This window comes from Pagrus pagrus (assembly GCF_965226575.1).
Source record: "Pagrus pagrus genome assembly, chromosome: 10".
Lineage (NCBI taxonomy): Eukaryota > Metazoa > Chordata > Actinopteri > Spariformes > Sparidae > Pagrus > Pagrus pagrus.
The window spans coordinates 13118721-13145269 of record NC_140194.1 but is presented as its reverse complement, the minus strand read 5'-3'; the positions used below and the strand labels follow the sequence as shown (position 1 = coordinate 13145269).

Below are 26549 nucleotides of genomic sequence, written 5' to 3'. Positions count from 1 at the left end.
GCCTGTAATGGCGGAAAGAAAAGATGTATACATTGCGTTACATTTCATCCCACCCAGGCTCTGCTTAGCTGTGCCTGGGCGGACTGTAATGTATGCGGGCCTGGATCATGGATCCATTTGGGGGAAGGGATGCCAAGCTGCCCTGCGTCTGACGTCACGGCGCTGGAGAGTGAGGAGGCGATGAGAGGAAGGTGCAATAAACACACAGGGCGTCTGCGCCTATCTAAGTAGGACAATAAAGTGAAAACGGTATCAATGCTCTAACAATGGATTTAGCAGAAATGCTTCTTCTCAAAGTTTTCCTCTTCGTCTACGTACTAAACTGCACCCAAGGTGAGTGAGGCGTTTTCACAGAAAAGCCTACAAGTTGTGTTGAATCCATGAAGCAGCGGCTGAGAGGAGCAGAAAGGCTGGTAGCCCGTTAGCTAACAGGAGGGATCAGCAGGGCCTGCTTGTTATGAAGAGGACTGCACCCTTTTTTGCCGTATTACTTGAAGCTAACAAATGATACGCGGCGCTCGGACGTACGCGGATTGGTGCAGTCGATTGAAACAAACCGATATTGCTGAGTTATTTCTATGTGTTGTCAACGTTTTTGCTGTCGGGGTTGGATCGGTTTTGTTGTTGTCGTGCGAATAGCGCCGACAGCCATTGTTATGAGAAGACGGGAGATGCCGACTGGGTGAACGGACCGTTAGCTTTGTGCTAGCTAACGCTGGATGCGCTAACGTAACGATTTCTGTCCCGAAATGTGAAAGTTAGCCACTGACATTTTGTTTCCGGCACCGTGTCGGCGTTTATAATTTATATGGCACAAGTTTTAAGGTTTGCTGGCGTAATTCAGTTTCCTGTGTGTCGGTCGCTGGTCGATTTGTGCCGTTCTCGGTATTCAGTGATTTAACTTAATGTGAGCCACAGTAACTCCGGATTCAACGTTGTGTAATAATGTGATTTTTAGGAAATTGCCTCTTCGTAAAAATGCTGTGTCGACAAGTGATGTACGTATGGCTTCATACACCTGCTATACACCGCAGCTGTGGTTTCAAATGTTACACCACAATGATGAAATTAGCGATATATGGCCCCAGTTTGCTTCTGCACAAGTCTCCAGTTGTAGAGTTTATATTTATCTCAAGCTGGAGCCTTTGTCAAACTGTACAAAAGTAGCAATCACAACTTTTTCCACACAGTAAGGCCTTCTTGTGATGGAAAATTAACATCTCAAGATGAACTTGATTGTGCTTTACCACACAGTTTTATCATTTTTAATGTTGTTTTTGTGGGTTTCTGAATGATTCTGGTGGTGTTGTGTGATCACAGAAATGTAGGCACCAGGAATCTTGTTTCTATCTGATTTGTTGAAGGTCTTCAGATTAAATTAAGATATTACAGAGCAGTCATGGCCTTCACTTCTCATAGTCACCTTAATGAAAAATTTAATGTTAGCCCCTAAATATTTCATACTGCACATGAACAGAGAACTAGCTGGTCTGGTCTACACACTCAGCTTTGTTACATACTTACACTCATGGTGCGAAATGCAATTTATTTGTCTATATGCTGAAAGGTGAGTGGGTTTTCTCATTTAACCAGCAACTCATTAGACTATTGTTTTATTTGTCTGGTGATTGAAGAAAATCAACCAGCCGCTTACATACTTTACCAGCATTTGACTTGTGTGGCTGGTGCTAATTTTGTGCACTGGTTACACTGAATCCTGTAATTTATGGCTCACTAGTCAGGCATAATTACCTGTCAGACAGTACTAATTACATATTCAGTATTCACTCAAAGTGCTTTCTTTTTGGTTTATGGTATGGGGCAAAGATCTGTCCTTTCAGATACACCAGTGCTGTGTAAACATCAGAAAGCAAAGTAACTTTCAGAAGGGTTTAAATGGCTTACACAAAATTACTATGTTTTTCCTAAAGAGACTGCTTTTCCATGTGAAGCAGTTAGTGAAATGGGTGGAGGTGCTCGAGAATCTTTTGCCTTCGAGCCCACCACCCACTCTTCTGGTGGCGAAATAATAATGCTGTGATGCTGAGGGCTGTTGTTGAGCACAGCTCACAAACTGGCATCCATTTGACTTGAAAGGATTTTGCTAAAATGTTAAAACACGGACCATACTGGTTTCCTGCCAGTTTCCATTATTTTATTCTGTCCTGTCTGATCATCTATTTTTTAGGCACTTAATTTTCCTAACATGTACCATGCATCAGTTATTACTCTACAAGTAGCTTTTTTACTCTAATATCACTGTAGAGACTCAAATGTGTGTGTCTGATGCTTGAGATGTATTGCTAAACATACAAAACACGAGTACCATCTGCTAAAATGTGTTGATGGGACAAACACACTGTTGTGCCAAAGCTATTACAAACTTACAGACTTGTATGTCAGTATTTTCTCCCAAACATTTGATAGTGTATAGTTTGTCTTTTATATTACTGTTCATTAATTGTATCCATACACCTGGGGATACCTGTGTTTACTTTAATTCTATGTATTTTCCTTTTTGCTGATAACTGGAGTTCCTCTCTTCCTCTTTCCTCAGGACACTATAGAAACCCCCTGAACAAGTACATCCGTCACTATGAAGGCCTGTCCTATGACACAGAGCTTGTGCACAGCAACCATCAGAGGGCCAAGAGGGCGCTCTCTCATGAAGACAAGTTCCTTCATCTAGATTTTCATGCCCATGGAAGGTTTGTCAGTTTTTTTTTACTACATATTAATCTGAAGGGAAATTCTGTCTGGACCTCTGTCTATTTTCATTTCTTCTCATCTAACTTTTTATTTGCCTGTCTGCTTATTTCTTTGCAAAGCTCATCCTATATGCTTATGGTGTTTATTATTAAAGGTGGAGGCCAGCTGCAGCAGAGATTTGCAGTGTGGTTGAAAGTTATTTACATTTAGTCCTGTTCTATGAAATCAAAGACCAGATCAGAGGCATCACATTCAGTCCTTGGCAAAGACGGATTTTAATTCTCCACCTTGTTTTTTCCCCGTGTTCTCCATTAGCGCTAAAATTATTAATTATGGCTGATATATCGAATATTAAGTCTCCAGTTCCAGCTTCTCAGATGGTCGGATTTGTTATTCTTTGTCTTGTGTGATAGTAAACTGATCATTTTTGGGCTTGGGACTGTTGGTTTAACAAAAACAAGCAACTGAAGGCATGAATTTGAGTGGGCATTTGTTTATACTGTTTTCTGATGTTAATAGACCAAACAATTGACTGATTTATTGTGGAGATTAGCCAGCCGTTTCATTAATAATGAAAATGATTATTGGTTGCAACCACAGTTGGATTTGTTCTGATTTCCTGCAGCAATCTAAATACACGCAGGTCAGGTGAAATAGAAACTATTCAAGTGTTTGTGTGTATCTTGGTTAGCCCTGTGATGGACTAGGTGTTTTCAGGGCGTTTGTGTACACTTGATACCTGGGTGGGAACCCCCTCAAGGTATACAAGATCAATTGATGAACACCTGTTGTCCATGTCAGGGTTCTTTATCCAGTATTAGAGCTGCACAGCTTCGAGAAATATGATCAAAATCACAATATGCCCAAGTGCAATTTCCAAATCATAAAATTTGTGATAAAACATCATTGTATTGAAGTACTGTAGTGCGGCAGAGATGTTCTGGCCTACAAATTGTGTTTCCAGATGTAAGAAAACATTTTTGTTTGGTACAGACCACAACAAACAGTTTTTTTCAGTGAAATGAAATTTTGATGCAAAATATGATCATTCCCACTAATCGTGACTCTGTCAAAACAATCACAATATGATTTTTTTTAACCATATCGTACAGCTTTATTAAGACTTGGTGTTGTGTGATAGAAAGTGTCTACACTCTGTATGACAAAGTCAAGACCATCTGGCTGGGAGCTTGGCAAAGGCTGTTTACCGTCCTGCCTGTAGCAGGCCTGCTGTTCCCAAACTCTGATGCTGCTTAATAGGGAAGAGAACGATAAGAGCTGTGCAAACAAACGCGCGGAAGGAAGATGTCTGTTCCTTTGAAAATCAGGAAGGTGTCAGCTTCTTTTCCTTTGAATTCATGACAAAGTTGGAGACACAAGTCAAATTCTTACAGTTAATTTGCAGCACCCTATCTACCCTTCTCTTGCTGGTTTTGTGTATGCACCTGACATTTTCACTGAGATTAAGTCATAACAGAAAATAAATGCGGTCCAGCAGGTTCTGTATACGTACAGGGGCAGATTTGTGTGTCTCCATGTGAGGTTTGAACATATTCGTCTCATCTAGTTTTACAAAGACGTCTGTTTTTCTTTTGCTGTTAATTTAGGTTCTGTGCCTAACCTACAGACCAGTAACTTACACACAAAATGAGCATACCATAAGAGCACTGTGTAGGTGTTATTTGAGTCCCAAGGTTTACTGTAGCATCATTGTTTCCCTGACATATGTATGATCAACAAAAAACAGCATTGTTTCAAGATGTCCTGATTTTCGGTTTCCTCTGTTGTAAGATAAAGACTGCAGTTCCCTTGTGTAACAAAAAACAGCATAGCTGTTTTCTTTCAGCAAAACCATGCCCTTCTTTTCACCCTTTTCCCCCTTTCTTTCGAATTCTTCATTTGCATTCTCCTTTTCCTCAAAGGGTCCATGAATATTGCTTACCTCCCAAATTCAGATCCACACCCAAATCCATAGGCGCACACTCTGTGACATGAATAATATCAGCAGACAGTTTTGGGACATCACAGAAACAAACTTCTTGCGGCATAGATAGCGCTGTTTTCCTACATTGTAACCTGTGTCATCACATACAACTGACTGTCTTTTGTTTTCCTGTCGCCTATAATTTAATTTCTTTGATTTCAGGCATTTTAACTTACGAATGAAGAGGGATACAACATTGTTTGCCCAAGATTTAAAGGTGGAAGTTTCAGGAGAAGAGATCCCATTTGATACCTCTCATATCTACACTGGAGAAATCTTCGGTAAGACAGTCCTTCAAATTTTGATAAACTTGTTATTACATATCCGCTGTTTTATGTTTTTCTGGTACATGAATGCCTGATCTTTTTGTGAATCCCCTGACACGTATAACTCTGTAATTGGATTCCCAGGTGAAAAAGGTACCCTGACTCATGGTGCCATTGTGGATGGTAAGTTTGAGGGCTTCATTCAGAGTTACCAGGGAACCTACTATGTGGAGCCTGCTGAGAGATACCTGGAGGGAAAAGACGTACCCTTCCACTCAGTCATCTATCATGAAGACGATATACGTGAGTCCCCAGCAACTTCTGCTACACAAATAATTTGACAGGCTATTTTCTTGTCATCATAGAGAATGTGTAATTGGACGTGTGTGCATGTAAATGTATCATCAAGGAAGTGCAAGGTTAGGACAGCTGAGCTGATGGAGGCAGACTGGTGAGATCGCCCTCCAGGTAGCACAGATACCCGAGGTGCTCATTAGCTGAGTAACACAATCTTTCTCTGGGGCTACTGGCTCATTTTAGCAGTCTTTACAATGTTGGTACTGATAGTGAGCACAAAGCTAACTTCACTACACTGGCACCCCCTAATTTGAAATCATCTGTGTACATATAGTATGTGGCTGAGGGGCAAATTAAACAGAAATGTGAGAGGAATCGCTAATGAGAGCGACAGGAAAGTAGCAGCTCACATAGCAGTGCTAGGCTCAAGTGGCGTGTAAGTACATCCATTAGCTGATCATGAATAGCGCCAGAAATAGAGTGACTCAGGGGGTTAAGTAGCTAACATTGTCTCCCATAATCCTAACAGTGTTTTGTCTGCCTCTCTCTCTCAGACTACCCGCACAAGTACGGCCCAGAGGGAGGCTGTGCTGATAGCTCAGTGTTTGAAAGGATGAAGAAGTACCAAACCTCGGCCGTACACGAGCCACCCAAGGTGAAAATCACCACACACCACAGTAAACCCTTACAGTGTGTCAGGGCAGTTAGTCAGGGTCAGAGATACCCATGGATGCCTCTTTCTAGGTCTCTGTTTGAAGTTATATTGATTGATGAGAATAATCTCTCTCAGTGCAATAAATGGACGCCTGCATGACTAATAAGAAGCTCATCTCAATTGAAGGAAAAAATAGAATGTAGCAGTAGAGCGCATACCTCTGCTGAGGCCAAGCAGTCCCCTTAAACAACTGACAGTGAGAAAAATTCATTTCATTTTGGATATCGTTACATCATTACATGGGTGTAAGTGTTGTCTTTTCCTGGCTTTTAAAGGCCATATTAAAGTAAAGTGATGCAATTTTCTGAACTTACCAGGCTCTCTATAAAAAATATCATCGTATTAATATATTGTGAAAGTACCAGTAGTAATCCCTACTGTATAGTCACAATATCAATATTAAGGTATTTGGTCAAATACAAAGTACTGTGATTTATATTTTTGCATTCATGATGTAGCCAAAAAATATTACAATATTATCTTAAGGCCATATCGCCCAGCTCTAACATAAGGAAACATTTGTTAAAAAACGTAATATTAGGTAGATTAATATATGCTAATGGTTTTTCCAATATATGTTTCTCCAAACGAAAACATTCCTTTAATTTAACATTTGCTGTGCTTTTATTTTTATTTATTTGTTGATAATTCCTTCCTTTCTTCTCACCATAATCTTGTATGTAACTTACATAGCACAGTATGTTCTTAGCAGAGTTGCACTTCATGAACATACTGCAGCGGAAAAACCACAGCCTAAAAATACTGGACATTATTTATTTAGCCAGTGTTTGGTTTAAAATGCTATATATATGTTTTATTCAACTGTCTATTTGCTGCTCTGCATCTCCGGCTCCACTCACACCAGGAGCTCCACACTGAGGCGGGCTCTAATGACCCCGTGCTGCTGAGGAAGAGGAGGATGGCCCAGGTCGAGAAGAACACCTGCCAGCTTTTCATTCAGACTGACCACCTCTTCTTCAAGTACTACAAGACCAGAGAGGCTGTCATTGCTCAGGTAATACACGATCACTGTCGCTCAGTTAACACACGCCACTCTGGTGCTATTAGAATTAGATTTACAGTCAGTATGTTGGATTTTTGTCTGATGCTGGTGGAGAGGCTTATTTTTAACCAGCACTCACATCTGAGAGTGTAAAGGCTAATTAGTATTGGAATAATAACACCTCTTATTCAGTGCAAGGGGTGACTCATAACGCTTACAACAGAGGAACAAAACAACAAACAGAAAAATCATCATTTTAAATTAGGGTTGTACGCATTAATGCCTGGTTTTCTGTGTGAAATTTCAACTCAGAGCCTGGAAGCACACAACAGAACACATAGCAAATGTCCACGACAGTATCATTCAAATGGAAATATGGTATATTTAAGTAGTATTTTGACACCTTTGGAAATATGTGTATTTATATGTGTTAAATTAGAAGATCAATACCACCCTTTCAAATGAGATATAACTTGTTATTTTGTGAGGTTTAGAGCTGCTGGTAGGCTTGATAAACTACCTGCTTCATGTTAACATGTGAGTGATGTTAATCTTCTCATCTAACTCTGTGCTTGAAAGCCTATATGTATATTTCTCAAAAGTTAAACCATTTCTTTAAAATTAGACAGAAAAGTGGCATTACTACTCCTTGAATACTTTATATAGATCAAGTCAACGTGTCTAAGTTTGTTAACATAAGCTAACCTACTGACTGTGCTCATCATACAGAGACACTAACATAGTTAGACACAACAATCTGACTATGCAGAGAGAAGAGAATAATATTTACTGGGTAACTGGTTTTACACAATTATCACACAGTTACTAATATTGTGCATCTGCTGATACAGTTCCATCTAATACTCACGTTTAAATGTGTATCTGACACATTGAAACAGTTGTAGTCTACAAAAATGTTATTATTATTATTATTATTTTTCTCGAGCTACTAGATCCAAATACTGAAGGTAGCGGTTCAAAACTATGAAGTTTATCAGCTTAAATCATTGATATGATATGAATGATAGTTTAATCGGGAGGTTTCTGCTCCTGAAAGTGACGTGACATGATCTGCCAGAGAGAAGATGTATCACTCTTTTGGAGTTGTTCAGCTGCAGCCACACTGATTGTTCCGTGTACTTACAGAGGGGAGGTTTTTTCCACATAAACAATCGTTGTCTGAGCACAGGCTTGCCTTTGATCAGGTTACTCATGGAATAAGCATTAAATAGCGACAGCTAATACGACCCATCATTTTATCCAGCGAAGGCGTCTCTTTGTGCAAGCTAAAAATGACAAGCTGCAATCTGAATGTTTTGTACACTGCTCTTTGAGAATAAGAGTGGAGAGATGACTGGTTTGCTGCATTAGGAGCTCAGTGAATTTGTGTATTTTGCCAACCTCATTGTCTGAACTCAGAGTCAATTACTTGCGCACCCAAATGATTTTCCACATTCACACTCAGAGAATAATTGTACTGTCGAGAGGATGGTGGTAAAGCAGAGCAACGCTGCAACACTATCAGGCTGAATCATTCAAAACACTGTAGAGTATGGTAAAGAAAGCTTTTTTTTATTCATTTCAGGTTTCAAGACGGAGCCATGAAACCAATTTCTTATTATTTACCTCTTTAATCTACATGTATACTTTACACTTATCGTTTTCATCATCATAGCTGCAGACAGTATAGATTGAATCTGTGTTTTACTCTTTCAGATCTCCAGTCATGTCAAGGCCATTGATGCCATCTATCAGGGAACAGACTTCATGGGCATTCGCAACATTAGCTTCATGGTGAAAAGGATCAGGGTAAGTCTCTTACTGATTTTAAGTTTATGTTCAAGATTTGGTCCTTTCTTCCCCCTGAACTCATCTTGATCCCCTTTTGTAGATAAACATGACCAATGACGAGAGGGACAGGTCCAACCCGTTCCGCTTCGCCAACATCGGGGTGGAGAAGTTCCTGGAGCTGAACTCGGAGCAGAACCACGACGACTACTGCTTGGCCTACGTTTTCACAGACAGAGATTTTGATGACGGGGTGTTGGGTTTGGCCTGGGTTGGAGCCCCCTCAGGTACTGAATGATGACACACAGTCAGTGTGTCATCTGTGAAAAGCGAGTGCAAAAAAATGTCCCTTTTTTTAAAGCCAGACATTAGCGCATCCATAACAAACAGAAGCTGACATTTTTAAACCATTACACAACACATCGTATTGTTTGTACTGGGCTGCAGGCTCATTATAAGCAGGGATGCCTGATCGTTATACCCAAGATTATTCTAGGAAAAACAACACAAGTTATTTGTAACTTATCTGCATTGTGCGCCACGATGAGAAAAAGTGTCAGTCATATTTAAGATTTCAAATGCTAATTGATTCAGACTGTTATGAGAAACAACTACAGCTTCAAATATCAACTCAGACAACATGCAGATGCGATGATTCCCAAAGGTTTTGTGCACTCTGTGATTGATGTGTTGAAATCGCAACTAAAATGTTCTCTGTGCTACATCCGTAATTTGAAGTTTTAAAAATATTGCACTGTTGAAAATTTTAATTTTCTGTGGGAGGTTATGTGTCTCCTGCCGGGGACCACTAACTGAATTTTAATTTAGCATGAACTGTAACCGTGTTGATAAATCTGGCTCATTAGGTTTTGAAGTAAGCCATTATGTCACTTGGACGTGTAATTGAAAAATTGTTGTGACATTAATCTGATTTTCCCTCTCCAGTGAGCAAAACCCTTCATGTTTCGTGGCTGTGGTTTAGAAGGTTTGTTCCAACTTGTGCTTTTCATTCGCAGGGAGCTCTGGAGGCATCTGTGAAAAAAGCAAGCTGTACTCGGATGGAAAAAAGAAATCTCTCAACACTGGTATAATCACTGTGCAGAACTACGCCTCCCACGTACCTCCAAAAGTCTCCCATATCACTTTTGCACATGAAGTAGGACACAACTTTGGCTCCCCGGTGAGTTACTTAGATGTGCCACACATTCGTGCACGGTGAGAAGGATTTTATTAGGCTCATACACTTTGTCCCTTCCGCTTTTAACCTGAGATTTTTCTTCTCCTTTCTCGCTCTCAGCACGATTCTGGATCCGAGTGCACCCCGGGAGAATCCAAGAGCCAAGACAAGAAGGAGAAGGGCAATTATATCATGTATGCAAGAGCTACGTCCGGAGACAAGCTCAACAATAATAAGTTCTCCATCTGTAGCGTGCGCAACATCAGCCAGGTTCTGGAGAAAAAGAGGGGCAACTGTTTTGTCGGTACGTTCCTCCTTTCATATTTTTTATAAATTCAAATCACATTATAACTCTGTTTCTCCTTCTTCCCTTTACTGAGGGGATATTTTAGCCCCAGTGCCTTATTACTGAACTAATTCAGGCAGCAAGGGATGCACAATCATATTGGCTGTTATTAGCTTCGAAAAGCAGCCTTGGCTTTAGTCCAGTGTTATTTTTACTGACTGAATTTGGACAGTGTCGTGGAATTTTCGAAATACTTTTCTCACACTTAATACAACAGTCAACTCATTATCATAGAAAAACATTCTTAAAACACTCATTCACTTGCTAACCATCTGACTGGCATTCCTTAAAAGCTTAATTTGTTTTGCTCATTCTGTTCAAAGTCCTGTGCACATCCGTCTTAGCTGATATGACTGGAAAATACAAGTGTTTGGATGCCAATATCTGTTGGTACACCCGTACTGCTTTACACTTCCTCAAGCAAACTGATGAGGAGTGTTTGTTGAGTGTATTGTTATTGGACTCTCTGAAGAGTCTGTCTTGTTTTTTTTTAAACACTTTGATGTTTCCTGTTTAATTCAGCTGCTCATTCTCTTTGTAGTTTGTCTTTGTTTGGTTGGTTTTGTAATGACAGTTTTCATAGTAAATGATTTCCCCTACACTTGTTGTCCTCAGTACAAGAAGTCAAAGTATAAAAACAACATGTTCAGTGTTGGGATTCTGACTGTTTATTTTTCCTTCCACAAACAGAGTCTGGCCAGCCCATCTGTGGTAACGGCCTGGTGGAGCCAGGAGAGGAGTGCGACTGTGGCTACAGCGATCAGTGCAGGGATCAGTGCTGCTATGACGCCAACCAGGCAGACAATAAGAAGTGCAAGTTAAAGCCCAACAAAGTCTGCAGGTAGATCATCGCTTTCGGTTTTTGTTTGCCTGAATACTCTGATGATCTACCTGCTCATTTTTGACAATTTGTTGTCTGATCTTTTCCACCAGTCCCAGCCAGGGTCCTTGTTGTACAGCTGAGTGTTCCTACAAGGGTCGTAACGAGAAGTGCAGAGAGGAGTCGGAGTGCGCTCACCAGGGCATGTGTAATGGTGTCAGTCCCCAGTGCCCCACGTCTGAGCCCAAGGCTAACTTCACCGCCTGCCATGGAGAGACTCAAGTCTGCCTCAACGGGGTGAGTGGCTGAAGACTTCGCACCTGGTAGAACTGGTTGTCATAGCAACTTTATATTGATAACAGTCGGTGTCTGATCTCGCCTGCCCTCATGCTCCTCCCCCACAGGGCTGCTCCGGCTCCATCTGTGAGAAGTATGGGCTCGAGGCTTGCACCTGTGCCAGCCAAGATGGCAAAGACGAGACTGAGCTTTGCCATGTGTGCTGCATGGAGAAGAGTGAGTCATTTTTTACCCACCTTGTTAACTACTTTCTTCATCTTTGTCATTTGAATTGTGTTGACTGTCTGTGATTCATCTCCTCAGTGAATCCCAACACGTGCAGCAGCACAGGGTCAGAGCGCCTGGCTCGTTTCTTCAATAAGAAAGTGACCACGCTGCCGGCCGGCTCGCCCTGCAACGACTTCAAGGGATACTGCGACGTGTTCATGAAGTGCCGTCTGGTAGACGCAGACGGACCACTGGCTAGGCTGAAGAAGGCCATCTTCAACCCAGAGCTCTATGAGAACATTGCAGAGTGGATCGTGGTACGTATCTTGATTCTGATTTAGATGGTGAGTTTATTATTATGAGGAGTTTTTCTGTCGATTGTGGTTAATTTGTGCTTGATTCTCTTCTCCAGGCCCACTGGTGGGCAGTGTTATTAATGGGTATTGCCCTCATCATGCTCATGGCTGGCTTCATTAAGATCTGCAGTGTGCACACACCGAGCAGTAACCCCAAACTACCCCCTCCCAAACCACTTCCAGGTGAGTCCAGAGATTTGCAAAGAATCACACCAAAGAAACGTAGTTTTATTTTTGAAAACGTTTCCGAAAAATATCTGTGTATGTGTGAAGACAGCCTTCACAGCGAGGATTCCAACGGTCACAGTGTTTTTTTAAATTATTTTAGATTTCTTTTCTTTTCCTTTTAGCACTCATGTTCTTTATTTTGGAATGAATTTAATGAAGACACCTCGAGTCTCTGTAGTAACATCTTGTTTATTGCCATGTTCGTTAAAGCCTCTGTACACTGTATGATTTTAGACTGTCCCAGAGGAAAGAAACAAACCATTTGGAATATGACATGAAATAACACAAAATACACCAACAAGCGTTGATGCCCCTCTTTTTCCATGAGTGGTCATGGTGGTGTCAGGACCACAGCCATAGCTTGTTTAATTGCTTTGCTACATAACATGAGAGCGGTGCAGTAGCGTCATATCATCTGACATGCATCCAAATTGATATCGCACAGGTGACACAGTCTGTGACCACGGTTTTAATAGGCTCATCTTTCACAGTGTGAGCACCGGTAGCAGAGTGTCACAAGGTGCAATTTAGCTGCACCCACAGTATGTCTGTCTTTTAACAAGCTCAATTAACTGCCTCTCTTCTAACAGGCACTTTGAAGAGGCGGCGAGCGCAGCAGCATGCTAACTCCCAGGTGCAGCACCAGTCTCAGCACCCGCACGCCCACCAGCACGGCGGACACGGCGGGCACGGCGGACACGGCGGGCACGGTGGCCAGCGGCAAGCTCAGAGGCAGCCTCAGCGGCAGGCGCAGCCCCAGAGGCACCACCGTCAGCCCAGAGAGAACTATCAGATGGGCCAGATGAGACGCTGAGACCCTGCATCCCGCTCCCCTCCCCCCAATGCCTTGGCTCCTCCTTGTGCCTACAGTGGGAAACAAAAGCGTCACTCCATCCAAAGAAAAGCCTGACATGGTTGTTACTCATCATCATATCCTCCATCTACAGACAAAACAGACACAGTGAAAAAGAGAAAACAATTATCTAGCAACTTTATTGGCTCTTTGTGGAGTGGACTCGACCATCAGCCATTTCCAATGCAGTGTGATCTAGCATCTTTTTCCACCTTTTTTTTTTCTTTAAGGAGTGCCAAGGAGTTAAGGAATCATGTGTAGCTTTAGTACATTCTGTGATGTGTTTTTCGTTCTATTGCAACGTCTTCTTGAGTGACACGCCCGTGGCTGCTGGTGAATTGTTCCGTGCTTTTTCTTTTTCGCCATTCTAGCCAGGATTGAGAGACACTCAGTGGGGATTTGCGGCACTTTTGTGATTTACACATGTCAAACGGCAAAAGACACAGGCTCCGGTCTCTCGTGCAGACAGTCTTTCTGCATGTGACTGTACATATTTAGTGTATCATAAGTGAAAACAAACTATTTCTTCTACTGTAAATGTGTAATTCTTCACTTTTTTTTCTTTTATTATTTCGGTTAGTGCTCTCAGGACTCTTAACACATAATTGAAGGAATGATGGTTGTGATGAGGTCCTCGGACGTTGCTGTTGAGGATGTGATGCTAGCGAGTTCTCTGCGCAGTCGTCCAATCAGGTGGATCTCTTTCACTTTCGTTAGATTGCTAGATTTTGAATTTGAACAAGGTCACCATATCCCACTTTTCAGGCCTTCTTTGTTCAAGATCCCCTTTTTCATCTTTTTTTTTTTTAATTGTCTTGCTAACATCATGTGTAACAAGCTAGATGAGGTAAGGAGTCATGTGGGAACAGAAAGGGAAGATGACCTCGTTTGGTACACCTTTAATTGTCTTTACCAATTTGCTTTTGATGATGAAGAATGAATAACCACTAACTGATGATGATGATGATGATGATGATGATGATTCTACCTGCTCGGATATGAAGACAAGGGGAAGTGAAGGCTGCTGTGGCTTAGTTTAGAAGTGAGAGTGTATCATGTTAAAGAGTTAGTTTACATGAGTGTGGAAACAAATTTAAATATGACTCCGGTGTGGATGTAAAAACAAAACAAAAAAAAAAAAAATTGTAAAATTAAATCATTCTGTTATTCTTCAGATAGCGAATCTAAGAACTTTTCAATGTGGGCATGCAGACACATTTATTAAATGTGACTATTAATTGACCAAGGTCTGTAATGTTTGTATGTCACTCAACACTATTTTTCTTTGACAGCTATTAATGTTAGTCTTAAAACAAGTGGAAGGATCAGTGCAACGCAGCAGTATTGTCACACTATTCACACGTTCCTCAGTGTGTTCACTAGTTTCACAGGAAACAAGCGACTCTTTTGATTTATTTTTTATGTTGTTGTTTTTCTTCTGAAGCAACTCACCTACAGATATCTCCTGGTCAGATCTCTTCTCGGACTGAATCCCCTTTAGAGCTCATGAGTGCAGGCGTCCGTGTGAGTTTACATCAGCGTGCCATATAACTTTATACAGCTGATCTTTGTGCACAGGTTTTATTCAACACAGGAAGCAACCTGTGAAGCTTCTGGAGCCACTTTAAATGGAAGAAATGAAAAGGATGGTTGACCTCAGGTGTTTTCTTCCTCCCCTCGCCGCAGCAGAGCAAGAGGGGCACTTTGGAAAATTATAACATGATGACACTAACGGAGAGATTTCACGATTGGGTCATAAATCCCAGGATTTTATTTACCCTGCAAATATTTCACCCACCAATAGGATTTGGGACGTGGGCGAAAGGTTTTGCACGGACTTAAAAAGCTTGGGGATCTTGCATCACATATTCCACTTTTTGTGCTCTGACTTTATTTGATCCTGGCGTTATTATTTCTAAATGTATGCAATACTAATCACAACTAATATCTCACAACACTGTCCTGATGGTTGTTACGATCCCACATGTGCTCTGGAGGGGACGTTAGAAACAATGTGTCTCACAGTTAACAGTTTATTTCACATGGCAGATGAACTAGGCGGGTCAGCAGTTGCTATAACTTCTCATGTCTGTACAAAATGGAGCTCTTTTTAAAATTTCATCTTCCAGGCTGGATCACACCTGTTAAGCCTGGAGAATTAAACATGTAAACTTGTACAGTACTTGGGAAAAATTTGCATTTCATTTGAAAATGAAAATTACATTTTGATACATCTGTTCCATTTTTTGTATTCTTAATTCCAGAGTAAGTTGTTCAAAGATGTTCATATGTGACAAACTTTCCTTTTCTTCTAAGTTATTTATGTTCTTATATGTGCTAGTTGAAATGGAGTTTGCTTATGATACTTTTCTCCACCATCATCAGTGGTAAAAACAATTCAGGGTGATGGAGTTAATGTTACATTCTCATTTTTGTCTTTGTTATCCTGTGGCATGGTTTGGGTAGACGAGCAGAAGAATAATGCCTGTAAATTTACTTTCTTTTTAATTTCGTAGTCTTGGTAAAAGTTTTTAGATAAACGTGCACTGAAAAATGTCCAAATTGAGTTGAAATGTTGTAGGTGATGTAGGCCGAAAGAACACAAGATTAAAAAGTAATACTACTGTCTGATTTTAATGTTCACTGTGTTTTATACAGTATCGGAAATTTTTGTTCACTTTGAACATTTTTACTAAAAAAAAAAAAAGATTTCAAATTGTATTGTGCAAAGAGATGTAATTTTTGGAGTACTTGAAATGCATTAATTAAAAGACTCGTTCAAAATAAAATAGACCCCTGTTTACTGTCTGTAATGTGTGCTCTTTGGCTTTTTCTCTTCCTTTGCTGCAGTTCTAGTTGTGTGTATGCAGAGGTTTAATGCGGAGGAATTTAAAAGGGCACTCCACACATTTTACATATGGACATTACTCATCCCAGAGAGTACTACTCAGCCTGTGAAAACCGTTGCATAATGTCCTCCGGGGCTCTGGAGGAGAAGATGACCCTGGTGATGTCATTAGACCTGTTTCAGATTCCACTCTAAGAAAAGATGCTGTTGAGTTGCATTGTGGGAAGTTTAACTGCTTTGGATTTCAACTTAAAACCCAGTTTAAAAAAACCTTGGGTCATTGTGTAAAACATAATGGGGGGGCGAGGTTCACCACTTTGTGAAACATGATTGTATAAAGGATGTTGCTACATGGGCTCGGGAACACTACAACCATTTTTGTTAAACGACCGCTGAATTCTGTCTTTTCTTACGATTTGCGCAGTGTCCCAACTTTTTTTTTTTTTTTTAATGTTTAGATATCTGCTGCTGCTTTCATTATGACCAGTTTCTCCATTAGGATCACTGCTCACCTCAGGAGCATTTGTTGGAGCTGCTGAAGCAGAGAAAAGCATCTGTGCAAACAATCTGTGTAATATTTATTGAGGCGAGTCAGAGATCCTCAAGCATCAGCTGTCAGTATCTATTCTCTGTTGTTCTCACTTTCTCCTGGTGATGCTTGAAGATTGACTGACAACTTGCCACATACAATAATTCAGCTTGACTCTGAATGTACGAATGCTTCAGCTTTTTTTTAATGTACATAGATCCTTTTTGTAAGTTGTTGAACTTTATGAAAGGGCAACGCTCAGACTGACCTTAAACTAATGAACCTAACAACTTGTGACATGTTATTAACACTATCATTTATAGAGACAAGCCTTTAGTCAGAGATCTTCTTGAGGCATCAAACTTCTTTCCTGTTTATGTTTAAAGAAGGTCTCTGACTGGAGAGTAGCTTCAATAACATTCATATTGCAGAGATCAAAGTGTGCCGATGCTTTTCTTATTTTTATTCAATTCATTTTATTTTTTACATGTAATCTGTTTCTCACAAGTCCCCTAACTTTTCATTATTCATATCACCGATTTTACAAAAATGTACCCGACACTCATTTTGTGTTGCATCAGTATATGGTTAAAGATTTCTTTGCAGAAACGACTAAAAACGGCACGACATGTTGACTCAGGAGAAGCCTCTCTATTTTCTGTTGCTGTGCTTCACATGACAAAATCTATTTTTTTTTTATTTTTTATTTTTTTTTAGCATATCTTTCATGCCTTAATTGGCAGACAAGGTTCATTTTCTGTTAACAATGAAATAAAACACCAAAACATTCATTAAAAAAATCGCTCATCTTCAGACGTTATAAACTTTGGACATTCGCAGGTTAATATTAAGGATGGGATTAATCCAATTTTTTAGAAATGTTCTTTTAAACTTTAAATTCTGCTCGATAAAGAAGTGTAAGGGTTAAATGAGAGGATGTTAGATGATGAAGTACATTTCATTCAGATGAACTGTAGCAGTGGGAAGAGACTCAAACGTCTGATCTGCCTTTCCTCTGGTGTTGGGCTCTAAAAGCTGCATCTTTAATATATTATTTACTGTGGTTAACTCCTCAATTAAGTAGTGAAGGAAACTTGTTCACTCAGCTGAATGCAGTAGAGGAGCGTCCACAGCAGAGGGAGCAGCTGCTGAGGGTGACATGTTGGGTCCAGAGGTTTTGGAGTCATCAACATCAACATCCGCAGCAGTGCAAAGCAAAATGCAGCTCCTCATCCCCTCTGGTTCCACAGAAGAGGCCTTCAGCAATCAAGAAACTGAATTACAAATATCATGTGAGCTCAGAAAAGTTTGGTTTATTTGAGTAACGTTGGAAGAAGGAAAAGCAAATTCAGACATTTTTATTCTCCTGAGCCGCAACAGTTTATTCACAGTGTCATCAATGAGTTTTTTACACACTATTATTCACTGTCAATACTAACTGATGAGCGTGAATGTGTTTGATGATGTAACAACCACAGGAGAGTGTATGTCAGGTCCTGGAAGCACGCATTAGCACATGCAGTGGAATGTGGCCCGCTATTGATTTTCAATGTGGATCCTCTGCTGCAGTTGCTGGCTGAGGTTCAATATTTTCTGGATAATGCAGCTGCTGAGTTGTATTCCAGTAAGCTCACATTATTGCTACAGATGCTGTCGTCCATTTTGTCACACTTCTCCATAAGCTGATGTCACTCACTGTGTTTCTAACCCTGATCAATATTCTGCGTTAGAATTTCAGCCTTGTGCAAGGAGCTGACGTCACAGCCTATATAAGCGAGCAGCACCTTTTGTGTTTCAGCGTTGTGACAAAGCATGATTGTGAAAGTGGCACCAGCCTGCTGAGTGTCACCCAGGCTGGAAACACAGTGGCAGCAAAGAATACAACTCCCAGTTCATTGTCCAATTTCCTGCCTGTGAGGTTGTCAAAGCTGCTCCATTCAGCCCGTCTGCATGGATTTAGTTTGTTGGTCTCATAAAAGCTTTGGCTGCTGTGAGAAAAAAACATTGAAATGTGCTGCCAGTTGAAGGAATCACAAAATTTGCTGTGGATTTTCCTTTAATTGAAACAACTTAATCTGTGTTTGAACCTTGCAGACTCAAAACTGGGGTCCCTCAGGGTTTTGTTCTCGATCCCTTCCTCTTTTCTTTTTACTCCGAGTCACATCAGGTATGCAGATGACTCTCAACTAATCCTATCTATGATCCTCTCTATCTATCTAACCCTGTTGCTTTTTTAATCCGATCCAACTTTGACATATATGAAATACAATAAAATAACACAAATGAAATACAATATAGAGACCAGAGTAGCACAGTAGAAGAGGTTAGATTAAAAAACATAGATTACAAAAATACACAGGTGAGTCTTAAGATTCCTTTTAAAGGTGTTAATAGATTGCGAAACCCTCAGGTCCTCTGGTAGGCCATTTCAGAAGCGAGGACCGTAGATATCAAACACTGCCTCCCTGTAATTCTTTGTTCTGACCTAGGACAGACTCAAAGGCCTGTGTCAGGCCTAGTCCACACGTACACAGGTTTTTTTAAATACACATTTTTTTCCCTCCTCCGGTTTAAAACAAATTTCTGTTTTCATACAACGGTATGAAAACACAAACGCAGGCTGTCAAGCACATGCCAAAACAACAGGTAGCGATATGACCTCTACCGTAAGGCCACGTTGGCCAATCAGAAGCCTGCCAAACAGAGGACACAAGCCAAAAAAAAATGTTTTTTCTGTCTACACATGAACACTGAAAACGGCGTTTCTTAATATCTTCACCCCAGCAGTTTCCCAAAAGCTGGTGCCAACATTTCTGCGGCAAATAACTGTGTTCTGCGAAACAAATATTTTCTCTCCTTATTATTTCTGTAGCAGATGAAGCAGTTTAACATATTTAATGAGATGAGTGTACCTGCAAGATTCTTGTAGTTTTTGGGTTGAGTCCTCATGGCTAAATTCACTTATTGTAAGTTGTTCTGGATAAAAGCATCAGCTCAATAAATGTGATGTAATGCAAAAGAGTGAAGTCAACATTCCTCAAATTGAGCTTATTTGGTGTGTCCGTGTGATCTCACAGAGGCAAGCAGTAAGAATGCAGTTTTACAGGCCCAGATCTCCGGAGACTGTTATGTTTTTATGCTAAGAAGTCTGTCAGTGCTTCTGACTCAGCACCGCCACGTCGTCCTACATCATCTCTGACCTAGGTGAGAGAGGGGAGAATCACATGCACCTGCACATGTATCGTTATTGAGCAGCCAGTCAGTCCATACAAAGTGATTTTCCTCTCTGCTCCATGTATGCAATCAGGCAATGATTACATGACAAACTGACATGAACAAGTAACATGATCTGCACGTTCACCCTCAGGCTGGTGGCAGATGAACTCGCCCTGCGACGCCCCGATTCAGTCCATCACACACCTCTCCACTCAGCGCTGAGGATTTGGAGACTGAAAGTAAGCTAGCACAAGTGTTGAAATGGGTTTGTGTTTCTTCTTTGAGAGTTTTAAGTGTCACTGAAAGCATCTCAGACCCTTTGTCTATCATTTGCCTGCAGCCACACACAATAGTGGCCCAAAGACAGTGACAGAAATCAACTAACCACATGTATTCAAGTACAATTTCAAGGTACATTTTGTCCAACTATAAAGCCCTATTCCAGAGTAGTTTTTTGACTCCACTTGCAAAGTAAGTGCTTTATTAACCTTAATACGCCATTGTTCTCGCTCTAGATCGAGTAGCTGCAAAAAACATAGTATATAGGCCAGGACCTTTTCTTGTAATTGAGTAAATTTACACTGTGGTGTTGATTCTAAGGTTTGAGGAGGGTCTTCTTCAGGTTCCCTCAAGTAAAATCACATTGCTTTTACATCTTCAACTCAAACAGTGGAGTCACTTCCTGAGGCTCCAGGCAGACACTGTGACTCGTATCATCTTTGACAATAACGAGGAAATATTTAACAGCAGAGTGCTCTGAGCTGACGCTGAGGTGTAATCATCCTCTGCAACCCTGTCAGCTAAACACAAATGATCCATCTCTTGTATCGTTGAAGGTTGTCTGCTGGTGAGGCTTACTGAAAAGATTCATGTCTGCAGTTTCTGTCCTCTTTCGCTTCATCACACAGTATTAAAGCCTACAATTTAAGGGGCGTTTGAGGATGTATAGTTTGAATGCAGAGAGGAAAATTACATCAACTAACTGAGCGATGAATGCAATGGATGATGGAGTCTCTGCTACAAGTCCATATTTGTAGAAACTTTAATGTAGACAAAACAACATAGAGTAAAATACAAATAATAATAAAGAACAGAAGGAAGGATTCCTCACAGTTTGCAAAAGAAGAACATAAATATAAGAAACCCAAAATGTTTTAAGTGGATATACAGATAACATCACAACCACTGAGGAAAATCAGAGCAAATTTAAAAGAAGAAATCTAAAACTATTATTTCAGTACCAAGTGAATATATCCAAATAATGGGCATTTTTCATCTAATATCTATAGTGCAGTATTTACAACATAAATATGAAAAGTCATAACATTGTAAAGCACACAGGAGTGACATTTTTGTGTGTTTATGAAACATATTACATAAAAAGTTAAATTGCAAAGGAGACAGTCCGGTATTGTTTTGGATAATAGGTTCAATATTTTACAAAGACGGTGCAACATTGTCTGACAGCACAGACCAAAACAATCTCTGTTGCGCTTAACAGAGCTGCAGTTTGTTCATCCATAAAGTTTCCTAATTGATTTTACTTTGTGTTTTGACCTGTGAATGTTCTAATGTTGTCATCACTGAGCTGAAAAGCTTGTCTCTGCGGAGGATCATTTCAATCAGAAGAGAAACTACAGCCTATCCTGAGATTAACAGGTTTGCCAGAGAGGGAAGCTGTGCTGGCTGCTCTTCACCTGACAGAATCGGACCAGTCAGTCCTGGAGGTTAATGTCTTTTTTCTCTCTTTAGCTCATGGTGATCATCTCATATTTGTCCTTCAGACTGCTGTCGTCGTCCTCTTCATCTTCCTCCTCCTCCTCCTCCTCCTCATGGGGCTTCTCAGGCTCATCACGGTGGTGGTGCAGCTCGATCAGCAGGTAGTAGATGACGGCTGCGACCACTCCGCCCACCATGGGCCCTGCCACGGGGATCCACCACCAGTAGTCTGCAGTACTGTGAGCAAGAGGAAAGAGTTAAATACCTCTCTGGCAGCGACACGGGCAGCTGGCACTGGGGCCACTGCAGGCCACTGGCGATCACTGGATCATTCACAAGCATCGACTGCATCTGTTGAGTGCATGTGACATTATATAACACTATCATTGTCCATGTCAACAGCTCAGGTATTCATCAGTTTACTTCAATAAAGGTTTCAATAAATAAATTAAATAAAAGGATCTGATTTAAAAGACTCAACAAGCAGTAAAACTATATATGTAAAGAAAAATGATACACTTTTAAAGGTGCACTCTGTAGTTTTTGGAGAATACATTTAAATGAGAAGAGAAAGATCATCAGTGACAGATTATTTATGTCTAAACAAACTAATTAAACAAACTCTCTTCATTTTCATGACTGAATAAACTGAATAGACAAACTGACCTTACAGGACAACACAATTTCTTACAGTTTTACTTTGTTTATATGTGGAGGACCCTGCCACCTTTCTAGCTTCAGGGGACCCTATTTTCCTCTGAGAACAGCTTGTTTATTCAGTTATGGGAAAAAAAACATATTTCTGAGTTTGTATTATCACCTCATCAATATTGTAAATATTAAAATTTGAATGTCTTCTCTAAAACTACACAGTGCCCCTTTATCATATGAGAGTTGTTAAATTGAATTTAACCAAATCATTAACTGTCTACATTGAACTGTAATATTTGTTATTGGATAAGCTCACCTTAAATTGAAGATTTAATCATTATCTTCTCACTGTAATCCAATTCTCCAGAATCCCTGAGATCCCAAATTGATTTGAAATGATGGATATTTAAACCCTCAACACACGGTCAAGCTAGTGCAGCAGGACCAGCCTGATCATTGCCACAAAACCTGTACATGGTATAACTTCCTGTGTTCGTTTCAACCCAGGTACATGAGAGAAATCACACAATAACCTCAATGTAAGGGTCTTACTACAGCTACGGTGACTACAGTTACCTGAAAACCTCCATCCCCCATCCTGCTACAGCTGTGAACAGCCGGGGACCCAGGTCTCTGGCAGGGTTCAGAGGGTAGCCACAGTTTAGTCCCATAGACACACCGATGGCCATGATGATCAGACCGATAGCCAGCGGCTCCACACCTTTGGGAGCTCCGATGTTTCCACCGTCAATGATAGCCAGGATACACAGGACCAGCATACCTGTCCCCACCACCTGCAGAGGGAGAGCATATGTTTAATAAACAACAGAGTTCAGGCAGGTGAAGAAGATCATAACAAACATCAGTAACTTCCCAATTACAGCGTTGACTGATTTTCTTTCCTCTCAATATTTTTATTAAGTTTATTTTAGCTCTCTGCTTCCTCTTTAAATTCATGTCAGTCAGAATCAGAAATAATTATGTTCCAGTTAAAGATAAACCATAAGATATGTAAGATAAAGAGTGTGTAAAAATAAAAACATATAAACTAAAATATAAATAAAAAATGTATTGTATGATGTATAATGTAAATGAATTGTTGAGTAATTGCTAAAACAACAGTTAAATAATATATCTGAGTATATGTAGGTAAAAGTGTGTCTGTATACTGTGATGTCTTTGTGGACAAAGTATATCTCTTTTAATAATGTTTATTTAACAAAATAAAATCTGTAGGATTAACCTGCATAGTGGTCAAATTGTATTGGGTAATCTGGATATGTAAATCATAAAAACTATTCTCAATGGTTCAAATCTACCTTTTAACTGCGATTCATTATTTAAACAGAAGTTAAAAGGGAAGGAAACATTAACATGAGCACAACCCCTCTGATTAGGCTTATCTCAGTGGTTCACCTGATGTGCTTTTCAACAGTAGACGTGTTATTTTTGGATCACTGCACCAACTAAAAAGACGGAAAATGCTGTTAGGTATAGATTTGACCCTCCAGAGAATGCCAGGAAATGGGTCATTAGACCCAAAAACTGAGCAAAAAGAGGGGGTGTTCTCAGACAAAATGGGGCAATCAATGTTGCATTAGTTGCATTTGCCAGACTTCGCAGTATTTAGAGCCTGAATGGGAGCGGCGACAAAGGAGGGCGGGGTCATTGGGTCAAGGAGACCGGACCTCACCTGATCGATGAAGCCACCGAGGATTGACAGGTGTCTCGCAGGGTAGGAAGCAAAAATGTGACCTGTTGCATTGATTCCCGTCACCGACAGAATCCCACTGGTGAAGTCCATGAAAGCATCTGTGAGGAGGACGAACAGTTAGATGACAGCTGAATACACCACTAGCTTTAAGAGTGTTGGCTCTTTTTCAAGTTTTGGAGAAGCATTTGGAGGTCTGTACCAGCTGTTATGGTTCAACATATAAGAGAGTAAAGCTCAGTGTATTCACCGTAGTACAGCCCAAAGACTGCAGCGGCTCCAGCAAAAGCACCAAGAAACTGAGCAATGACATAGAAGGGAAACTTCCAGATCTTCAGTTTGCCCAGAATCACCATGGCCAGAGACACAGCAGGGTTCACATGGCCCCCTGGGACGGAGGACAAAGCAGAGAGTGAGAGAGGGTTGATGTGGGTGGAGGTGGCTGGCATGATATCCTCTCCATCATTAGGGAGGCTGTCACATTTACGAGGGGCAGCAGAAGGAGAGCGGCCCCCGGGGCGGTGCAGGGTTTTGTTATGTATGCTCACAAGTGAAGAGGCAGAATAATGGTCACATATTAGACATTCAACCTTTAAGTTAAAAAAAAAAACAAAGGGAGCATTATTCTGTTCCCTTTTGAATCCAGCTGTGCTCTCCTCCTGCTAGCCTTTACTTCTAAAAACAAATTAGAAATCTGTTCAGTCTTAATGAAATCTATTTTGTCCCTCTGATGTAAAATTGGAAGTAGCTGCTGCTCAGATGAGGCAGGTAGTCTGGTTTGGACTGAGCCTGCTCTCTGTCAAAGACTGATGAACGTGGCCTATGATCAATGGCGTTTGCAGGACATTCAGTGCCCAGGGTTATGTATGACCCCACAGAGACTGTGCACTAGCACTAACAAATCAATGCTCAGTGCACATTCATTGAATCTGGACAGAGAGCTGGCACGTTCCTGCTGACACTGGAGCCACGGAGGTGGCACATGGCTGGACAGGAAGCCATAAAGTTATATTATTACAAGCTGCAGGCCTCATGAGTAACAGTGTTTTCATTACAACAGATAAAAGCAAGCTGTGTCAGACTGTTTATGTGTTCTGGCACAGGTTGTTTGTATTAACTATGAATTATTTTAATGCAGCATAGAGTCTGTAGAGTTCAACAGTAGATTAAAGAAGCTGAATATGCAACAACTACATTATTAAAAGTGAGTAAGTCCAAGCTAAGCCCAGTAGCAACAACATCCATTAACAATTATTTTAAAAAAAACTGTATTGCAGGGGCATTAAAGGAACAGTTCATCCAAAAATGACCATTCACTCATTATCTACTCATCACCACGCTGATGGAAGGTTGACTGAAGTTTTGTAGTCCACAAAACATTTCTGGAGCTTCACAGCAAAACAGTGTTGCAGCATTCTCCTAAACAACTGATGTAGATGTGGACTAAAAAAAAAAAAACATAACAAGTCTCCATCTGGGTTGCCTGGCTTAATACAAGTCTTAAGAAGCACAAAGATCATAAATTGCTTTGAGAAGATGCTATTTACACCCTTGATAAGCAGGGGGACTCCTGCACCCACTGCAGACGTGGTGTCTGCTAACGCTTTAAGCTTAGCAGCTGCAGTGAAGCTTAAAAAAGGGTGTAAATTGCCCTACTGTGGATGTACAAGATCATCTCTCTCGACCTATGTTGACTGTGCACTTTATAAACTCCCTGTACACATTTTATACCTGTACCTCATATTTGTGTAAAAACTCAATAAAAATATCTTTGAGAAAAATAAAATGGGTGTAAATTACATATTTTCAAATCCCATTCGGATCTTAGCACTTCATTAGGATTATGCTGGACGAGCTGCATGGAGCCATTTTGTGTTTTTTTCACATTTAAAACAAGTCCCCATCTATTTCAGTTATTCATTCCCCCAACTTTCCATCAGCATGAGGGTGAGCGGATAATGACTGAATTTTCATTTTGGGGTGAACTGTTCCTTTAACTTTCAACTACAATATCAAACACCGTAACTGGGATGCGGTGGCTCATGTGATGTACTGGACTGCAAAAAAACAATCAGGCTTCAGGAGTTCATGAAACCACATTTACCCGACACTCCACCGGCCACATACGCTGCCATCATCAGTCCTACGGAGAAGCCGATGTGGACGGTGAGAGGCTCCCCCAGGGTGTTTCGACTGAGGACGGTCTGAGCGACTGAGCCACAGCCAAACAGCTGGCAAACAAAGAGGAAGACAACAGCAACTTTTCACAGAAGTCTCTTTTCAAAGATAGAATAACAAAGGCAGATGCAGAACAAGAACATTTCTGTACATGAAACAAGCGTATGAACAAGATTTCAGACTTGAAACAACAGAATATAATTATAATAGAAAGCGTTACTTACGACCAACACAAACGTCCCCAGGAATTCTGCCAGGAATTCCTTGAATATTCCATGTTTGAGTGCACAGTGTTGCCTCATGCTTCTCTCGTGTTGTGTTTCAGTGTGTATCACTGTGCTGTTAAAACTACCAGATATCCAGTAGTCTGAACCTCTGGAGTTGTGAGCTCTCATGTCAAATCTCCACCTCTAACTGAAGGTGGCCATTCAGCATGGACAATTGATCCATCTGCACAACCATCATCACACTGTGCGCAACACAAAGTTTCACAGCAGAGGGCGGGCAGAGTGATTGACACGTGTAGTTTCTATTGCATCTCGATTAAATTCAAATCAGACTTTCTGATTCTTAGCTTTGCAGAAACACCATACAGCTAGATTTATTTCAAAGGTTTTTCAGAGTTTCTGGAGGCGTATAAACATGACTGAG

General features: G+C 40.7%; 2 protein-coding genes across 2 annotated transcripts; one reads left to right on the top strand and one right to left on the bottom strand.

Moving 5' to 3' along the window:
* The first annotated feature begins 138 nt into the window (after positions 1-138).
* LOC311263481 (disintegrin and metalloproteinase domain-containing protein 10-like) lies at positions 139-15854 on the top strand. The gene is made up of 16 exons (XM_084363565.1): positions 139-333; positions 2558-2708; positions 4856-4974; positions 5104-5262; positions 5811-5911; positions 6837-6986; positions 8691-8783; positions 8866-9049; positions 9779-9942; positions 10060-10243; positions 10976-11126; positions 11219-11402; positions 11510-11618; positions 11706-11926; positions 12022-12148; positions 12784-15854. The coding sequence occupies exons 1-16, from the start codon at positions 267-269 to the stop codon at positions 13005-13007; spliced, it is 2388 nt and encodes a 795-aa protein (XP_084219691.1). The 5' UTR covers positions 139-266; the 3' UTR covers positions 13008-15854.
* A 4909-nt stretch (positions 15855-20763) lies between these two features.
* Positions 20764-26426, bottom strand: aqp9a (aquaporin 9a). Its single transcript, XM_084365442.1, has 6 exons — positions 26123-26426; positions 25825-25951; positions 23971-24108; positions 23703-23821; positions 22586-22803; positions 20764-21595 (listed from the first exon to the last, which is right to left on the bottom strand). The coding sequence occupies exons 1-6, from the start codon at positions 26291-26293 to the stop codon at positions 21388-21390; spliced, it is 981 nt and encodes a 326-aa protein (XP_084221568.1). The 5' UTR covers positions 26294-26426; the 3' UTR covers positions 20764-21387.
* Positions 26427-26549: the final 123 nt, after the last annotated feature.

Coding starts and splice junctions, on each gene's coding strand:
- LOC311263481 (XM_084363565.1), top strand. CDS start 267: ATGGATTTAGCAGAAATGCTTCTTCTCAAAGTTTTCCTCTTCGTCTAC. Junction 2,709..4,855: donor GATTTTCATGCCCATGGAAG/GTTTGTCAGTTT, acceptor CTTTGATTTCAG/GCATTTTAACTTACGAATGA. Junction 8,784..8,865: donor TCATGGTGAAAAGGATCAGG/GTAAGTCTCTTA, acceptor CCCCTTTTGTAG/ATAAACATGACCAATGACGA.
- aqp9a (XM_084365442.1), bottom strand. CDS start 26,293: ATGAGAGCTCACAACTCCAGAGGTTCAGACTACTGGATATCTGGTAGT. Junction 25,952..26,122: donor TGGGGACGTTTGTGTTGGTC/GTAAGTAACGCT, acceptor TTTGTTTGCCAG/CTGTTTGGCTGTGGCTCAGT. Junction 24,109..25,824: donor TGTGGCCGGTGGAGTGTCGG/GTAAATGTGGTT, acceptor CCTCCGTCCCAG/GGGGCCATGTGAACCCTGCT.